This window comes from Nelumbo nucifera, chromosome 4 (genome assembly GCF_055504915.1).
Source record: "Nelumbo nucifera cultivar China Antique chromosome 4, China Antique-T2T, whole genome shotgun sequence".
In the NCBI taxonomy this organism is placed as follows: domain Eukaryota; kingdom Viridiplantae; phylum Streptophyta; class Magnoliopsida; order Proteales; family Nelumbonaceae; genus Nelumbo; species Nelumbo nucifera.
In genome coordinates this window covers 80327109-80334666 of record NC_142652.1, presented here as the reverse complement: position 1 = coordinate 80334666, position 7558 = coordinate 80327109, and the positions used below count along the sequence as shown (strand labels likewise).

Sequence of the window (7558 nt, the reverse complement as noted above, 5' to 3'; positions counted from 1 at the left end):
TATATAATAACTAAAATAGGGTAAATTTGAAAAAAAAAATCAAGAAAGAGTACACTGCTCGTCTTCTGCCTCTCGCTCCGTATTCGTGAGAGGTTAAAGTCATTGGCGATAACTATGCCCGCGGACGAAACAACGGAAAACGGAAACCTAGAAGCAAAGTTCTACGGCCATGGTGGATGAGAAAATGGAAACCCGAAACAATGCCAAGCTGGCCATACCGGAGCTCGCCAACATCATCAGTGTCCCAATGTCCCTCAATGCCATTGTCCGGCTCAAGGTCGTTAACGCCATCCGACAAGGTAGTTCCAACGTCCCTCTCTCCGCCTTTGAGATCTTAGCACGTGTCCTCCCAATCGGCGATCCCGACAACCTCTAGCACATCCTTCGAATGCTCACCAACTATGACCTCCTCTTGGAGCACATCACCGACGACTCGTCGAAGCTAATGTAGAAGGCCATATCGGGGGTATCCGTGCCATTGATGGTTCAAAGGGGTGGAGCGCCGGATATTAAAGAAGGCAAAAAGTTGCCTTTGCTAGAAACCCAAATTAAACACGGCCCCTGGCGATGATTCAATATAAAAAAAGAAAAAAAAATATGATATTGAAAAATGACAAGAATAAGAAAATTACATTTTCCAAAAACATGACATATTAATGCAGCGCTATTTTCTAAAAAAACAGCTCCTGGCATTGGCTACCAACAAAATAAAAACATGGCCTAGAATACTAGAATGTACGTACACAATTTGAAAAACGTTGCTTGCTTTCAACCCTCTCCGACAGCGGCGCTACAACTTCGTACCTGAAGCAAGATGGATATTACATCCAACATACGATAAGATACCAAATGTTTCCGCTTTTCTGGTTGAAGGTGGTGCCTTTCACGTGAAGCACTCGGCTGCCCAGAAAAAGTTAAATTCTTTTATCTGCTCTGTTGTGCGAAGTGCAAAGAAATTTATTATTTAGGGTAAATTGATGAAACCTTCCCTTAAGCTTTTGATTGTTGCTCAAATTTTTTCTAAAATTTGGTAATTGCATTTCCCTTCTAAGACGTAGACTTCTTTTATTATAATCTTTTAAAAAGATGCATAAAAATCTTTAAGATATTCATATAGTTAGTTTTGATCAAAATGTTCATTTCCCAATTTTCTCCTTATATAAATGATTAATTCAAATTCTTTCAATTTTTTTTATGAAATTGATTTATTTTCAAAATTTTCCTCCATATCATGCTCAAATGTAAATATGTGACTCTAAATTTCCTATTTTTTATTGTTTATAAACTTTATATTATTTTTTGTATAAATCATCTAAATAATAATTGAGCTGATTTTATACCCCTTTTTGACATTTATAAATTCCCTAATAAAATTGCCGCTGATTTTTTGTATAGATATATTGAACATTTTGTGCCCTTTGTAGAAGATTATAATAGAGCAGGGTCAACTTGTAAATTGCAATAGAACATAGAAAAGGTGATTGCAATTATAAAAAACTTCAGAAAAGGTTTCATCAACAACAGTCATAACTTTAAAGGAGGTTTTAGCAATTTACCCATTAAATAATTTTGGCTTTTTTCAAGTAGGAGGGAATTTTCACTAACAGATAACCGAACTGTTTATGTTTTCAGAGTCGGACTATTCAGAGAATAAAAAGTTTCTCGTAATAATATGGATGACGCGGCTCAATATCCACTGCCCAAAGAGCATTCCCTCCTTTCCAACAAGTAAGACGAAAACTAAACTCGCTGCTACCTTACCTTTTGTGCGCTGAAGCTGCTTTATTGTTTATCTCCTTTTTAAAAGTTACTGCACCAGCTTTTTCGTGAGGCAACTGTGCCGTTGTTGGGCTGCAGCCTGCGGAGCCGAAAAAACGTACACAGAGTTGGACAGAAGCTTTGTTTCCTTCTTTAAGTCACAAAGGAAGAAACGAACGATGGAGTCCAAGCGATCTGATGAGACTTTTGAATTGCGAAGACTTTGTTCTACTCGCCGGAATCCCGTTAGAAGCCGGCCGAGACAAAGCGGTTTCCGGCAATACTGTCAGAATCCCGCTCACTGACTAGTGACTTCTCGTTACCCGAACAACGTCACCGGGAAAACATGGTCAAGGTCTTCTGTCTTTCTTGTTCTCTTCGAGTTCCTGATCTAAAGTAGAAATATATTCCGGTGAGCTTAGTGTAATTGCTTTTTTCCTAAACTTTAATTTGCTTTGAGGATTGGATAGGCAATGGTGTAAAGAAGAGTAGCTAGTGTTGGAATTCCATGAAAGAATGAAGATTCTCTGCATCTTTTTTCTTTGTGCCAGTGTTTGGGCTAGAAATGCTCCTTTTAAATTCTTGATGTCTTTTCTCTTAAAACTTTTGTTGGTACATGCTAATATTGAATTCTCAGATTCTTAACCTTTTGTTGTCGGCTCGTTCCTTTAGGTGATTCCTTCTCTATGTTGAGAATTTGGATATATCTAGAGAGAGGGAGAAGCTCGTAATTCACATAGTGGGGCTGAGTTGATGGGGCATTTGTCATCTCTGTTCGACGGTCTGGCAAAATCTCTTTCCGTCAAAAGAAGAAAGAGATGTGGAAACGATGATGGAAAGGAAGCTGCAGAAGCGATGGCCAAAGAAGCTAAGAAGAACGACCTCATATTGCGTTCTTCTGGCATCGTTAACTCCGATTGCTCCAACAATTTTGTCTCGATCTTCTCTAAGAGAGGACAGAAAGGAGTGAACCAGGATTGCTTCATTGTGTGGGAGGTATGGTTTTTATCCCCTGCTTTGACTTAGGACTTCGATGCTCTTCTTCTTTTGTACATTTTTTAGTAGTTATTAGATGCTTTTCTGTATATACCCAGAAAAAAAAATTGAAATGGTTGGCACAACGTTGTTATTTTACTTTTTCGTTTGTGATTATCTTCAACTGCGGAAGCTGGATTTATTTGTTTTGTTTGGTAGGAATTTGGATGCCAACCAGACATGATCTTTTGCGGGATTTTTGATGGACATGGTCCATGGGGACACTTCGTAGCAAAAAGAGTCAGGGAATCGATGCCTCCATCCTTACTGTGCAATTGGCAGGAGACTCTAGCGCTAACTTCCCTTGATCCAGAGTTCGACCTCGGATCAGATAAGAAGCTTCATCGTTTTGATGTGTGGAAGCAATCCTACTTAAAGACTTGTGCTGCCATTGATCAGGAGCTTGAGCACCATCCCAGGATCGATTCCTTCTACAGCGGTACCACCGCATTGTCAATTGTTAGACAGGTAAGAAGTCATAATTTCGTAATACTAATAAGTTCCCCTCTTGTGAGAGTTTAATTTTGTATGAATAGGATCAGAATCCACTAGACACTTATACCTACTTAATGCGCTAATGGAACGAACTCAATTGCTAAAAAGTGGATATTCCTGAGGGTATTCTTACTGAGTCATTCTCCTATTGATAAGTTGGGAAATAAGAAAACAGAAGCTCCTTTATATAGATTATAGACTAGGCTTATACATAGAAGCCCCATAATCTAATAAGAGCCCCACAAGAAAAATATATACCAAACTAACGTTGTGGAAGAAAAACATTATTGGTTAGTTGGATAAGTTCTGCCTATTATTCATGAATAAATTAGTTCCTCAGTTGAAGTATTGAATGCACTCATAGAGGAACAACATATAACATATTTCAAATGAGTCGGCAACCTTTCCTATTTTCTTAGAAGTGCTAAATCCCAACGAGAGTCCTCTTGATCTGGATAACCAAGAACAGTTTCTTCAAAAATCCTCAGTCACCAATGCTCAACACCATAACCTGAATCAAGGAACAAGTGTATGTATATATGTACGAGTACGATCAACAACTATTCTTTTTACTTGTACAGTAGTAAGTAAAAAGTGTATGTATGGATGTTTATTTACCCTACTTTTAGGCAACTTATATGCAACCTCATTAGCTGATACAAGCCGAGCTGTTTAACCTAGAGATTAAAAATCAGATTTCCTCATGTTAGAAAAGAAGTCATTGATGCAGTTTAATCTTCTTTTTAGTTTCCTCATGTGTCCAGTTTCATGTAACACAGACCATTGATTTTAACCCTTTTGTGCTAATTCTGCCAGATATTTTTGGGGGAGATGGAAACAATCATTAAATTGTTCTGTTCATTGACTATTATAGTTATCTTCTTTATAACTCAGCCCCTACATTTCCATTCTAAGCATAGACAAGTTCAATCAGACTTGGCATAAGCTTTTCAAAATTGATGTTTTGTTCAGGGTGAGCTCGTAGTTATAGCAAATGTTGGTGACTCTCGGGCTGTGTTAGCTACAACTTCTGATGATGGCAGCTTGGTACCAGTTCAGCTTACTATTGACTTCAAGCCAAATTTACCCCGTTAGTCTCTCTCTCTCTCTCTCTCTCAAGACATGCATGGAACTTGTTTAGCCGATTCTTAGCTGTTTATGTTGATCACAGAGGAGGCTGAACGGATAACTCAGTGCAAAGGACGGGTATTCTGTTTGCATGATGAACCAGGGGTACACAGGGTCTGGCTGCCAAATGGGGAAACACCAGGTCTGGCAATGTCTAGAGCATTTGGTGATTACTGTGTGAAGGACTATGGGCTTATTTCGGTGCCTGAAGTCACCCAAAGGAATTTAAGCAACAGAGACCAATTTATTGTGCTGGCAACAGATGGAGTATGTATTCTACCATTTCTAGTGTCAATTATTATTGACCACGCTATACACCAGTAATCCTTTTGCTAATATTTCCAGGGAGGGATTTGGGGATGCTTTTGAAGTTGTGGCTAATTTAGAAACAGAGAACACCCAAAGTTATGTGCAGGACAGGAAAACAGTCAGAACACAATGAAATTGTTGGAAAGTAGGGGGCATCATGTGATCAGTTCAACATATAGGATATATTTATGCCAAAAATTGATCTGCTTCATAGAAACAACCAATGGCAATGTTTTTGGTCACATCCCATTTTTTATAAAGGGGGCTTACCCCTAATGATTACATAAATAGTACATGCTTTAAAAGAAACCATTATAACAATGGTTTCTTTGTCTTTTCACCAGGGATGTGCCCAAATTAGTCCCCATAACTAGGAACATAAAAAATGTAATGATTTGTTTCCTAATCCAAAGGAAAATATTGCCCTTCAGGAAGTTTCTTTTCAAAATATTTATTTATTTTGGAGGTACTACAGCTTATCGGAAAACCGGTACTTAATAATTGTGTTTTAGAAGTTCTTAATAGTCCTCCCTTTCAATATAAATATTTTAAAATGCATATGAGGCTTACAATCGAGGCCCACTTCGATGCAAAGCTTGAGGAAAATGCCTTGAGGTTCATGCCTGAAAGACATTCCTCACAAGTCACAATCTGCATGAACATATTTAAAGAGATATTGTCTTACATTAAAGGCTTTTTAATAGTTACTGAATCGTTTGTAAGCTCCTAATACGTGATCAACTATGAATTTAAATGCTCTTCCTGTATAAAATTATAATTTCTCTTATGCAATATGCATGTTTCTACACTTCATTTTAGTTTCTTGCTTTTCTTAAAAAATGGGAATCCATGAGGTTCAAGACTCTCATCTTAAGGTTTATTCCTTGTGCATCTGAAGTTCCTGGAACCTCCTTTCACACGCATTTTTTATTCATTGATATAAACATAGGTTTATGTAAAAATTAAGTTTGTTTCATGCTTCTCCTTCAGGTCTGGGATGTTATCTCGAACCAACAAGCAGTTGACATTGTCTCTTCAACAACGGACAGAGCAAAATCAGCTAAACGTTTGGTTCAGTGTGCAGTCCATGCATGGAAGCGTAACAGACGGGGTGTTGCAATGGATGACATTTCAGCTATCTGCCTCTTCTTTCATTCTTCTCAACCCTCTCGGCAGGCTAATCTCATTCATTACCACCGCAAGCATGAGAAATAGTAAGGTAGGTTCTCTTTCAATAATTTTATTGGTATACTATAATCATGTTTTTATGCATTGCATTCATAGAAAGTTAGATACCAACCATCTCTGCCTTTATGTTTCTGTTATCTGATTATGCTCTTTCTTTTTGACAGATGAGTTATTTAATCAGGGCAAGTAAACAAGCATGAGTCCATAGAAAGATGCAAGGATGGTACCTGTCTTGATGGTCTGGGCCAACAAATGAAACGAGGATAGCAGGGCTGGCGTTCTCTTCATAAAATATTCCCCAAAGGCTTATCATCATTGTACCTGTTCCTGTTTTTTTTCTCCTTTATCCTTGACCTTTACTCGATTCTTGTTCTTCTAGTGCCTGGACCTAAAAGGGTTATAATGATGCAAAAAAAAAAAAAGGAAACGGTGTGATACTTAAACGTTACGGTCCATGTGTCGGTAGTCCATGTAATAAATGTAATAAAGATCTATTCAAGAATAAGAAAGAAAATCCAAAATCTGGATCTATCTTCGAGGGAACGCATGTAAATGTAAGCCCACCAACACCTGGGACTGTGACATTTAAGGTCCCGTTTGGTTTGCGGGAATAGGGTCTGGAATCGAAATCAGAATGGGTCATTCTAATTCTAACTATTTGGTTAGACAGAATTGAATCCCATTCCCATTTGTGGTGGAATGGTATTTCCCCATTTGAGGGAATGACCACTCCCTCCCCCTTAAGAATGAAATTCCATTCCAGCTGAATTCAATTCCCATTCCAATTCCTGTCTGAACCAAACAGATTATGAGAGTAAATCATTCTGATTTGATTTCAAAGGATTTCAATTCCAATTTCAATTTCAAAGGTGAATCAAATGGACCTTAAGGTTTAATATCCATCTTAAATGTAATGAAATCAGACAAGGATGGTAATTCATATTCTATTGAGGTAGAGATATTCAAATACTTGGGTCAATAAGAACATGATACAATTGACCAATTAGTTGCGTCAAAATTTTAAACACAAATAGGTTTCTTTTTAAAATTAATATAACATATTCTTTGCAACCTGAATTAATACTAAATCATCATGATTAATTTGTTCAAATTAAATAATAAATAGATTTAAATAGTAAAATAAACATTTAACCAGCAATTATCTAAACAAATTCTTACCTTTTATAATAGATTAATCTGAAATTGACACATTCATTAATCATGTTAAACGGGTTGACACGATTTTAACATAAACAAAATTAAGATAATTCTAAATCCACTAATGTTTGAGAACCGAATGACTGACTACAACTAACAATAAACGGTCCATATTGGCTGATACATATCGTAGACCTCTCCAATATGCCCCTATAGTGGGTGTATCGAAGGTCTGACCGGTTAAGGGGTGGAGGAGCTCCAAACCGGCCCCCCTGAACCAATTTTGAAAAAAAATATAAAAAAAAAAAAGATATCAATTCACCCTCTATGCCCCTACCGACGCGTTGGGCATACCAATATTTTGAACCTTGGTCTAACTATAGGCAATTACCTTTGGTTGCTTGTCCAAATAGGCTAATGCTGCATTTGGCATTCCTTATTTAAAGGACTAACCTCCTTTTAACTCCTTTTTGGGGTCAAAAACTCA

The 7558-nt window shown here is 37.4% G+C and overlaps 1 protein-coding gene across 2 annotated transcripts; it reads left to right on the top strand.

Moving 5' to 3' along the window:
• The first annotated feature begins 1681 nt into the window (after positions 1–1681).
• LOC104589006 (putative protein phosphatase 2C 34) lies at positions 1682–6442 on the top strand. Of its 2 annotated transcripts, none has more exons than XM_010247167.3 (7): positions 1682–2170; positions 2431–2754; positions 2953–3261; positions 4261–4378; positions 4460–4683; positions 5716–5944; positions 6078–6442. In XM_010247167.3, exons 2-6 carry the CDS (start codon positions 2512–2514, stop codon positions 5938–5940), a joined length of 1119 nt encoding a protein of 372 aa, XP_010245469.1. In that variant the 5' UTR covers positions 1682–2170; positions 2431–2511; the 3' UTR covers positions 5941–5944; positions 6078–6442. The 2 variants fall into 2 exon arrangements, with proteins under 2 accessions (XP_010245469.1, XP_088759238.1); XM_088903112.1 differs by having other exon boundaries at positions 1829–2113.
• The last annotated feature ends 1116 nt before the right edge of the window (positions 6443–7558 follow it).

Excerpts from the sequence above, each read along its gene's own strand:
- LOC104589006 (XM_010247167.3), top strand. The coding sequence starts at position 2,512 with ATGGGGCATTTGTCATCTCTGTTCGACGGTCTGGCAAAATCTCTTTCC. Across the intron at positions 2,755-2,952 it reads ATTGCTTCATTGTGTGGGAG|GAATTTGGATGCCAACCAGA; the intron begins GTATGGTTTTTA and ends TTTGTTTGGTAG. Across the intron at positions 4,684-5,715 it reads TTGTGCTGGCAACAGATGGA|GTCTGGGATGTTATCTCGAA; the intron begins GTATGTATTCTA and ends CTTCTCCTTCAG.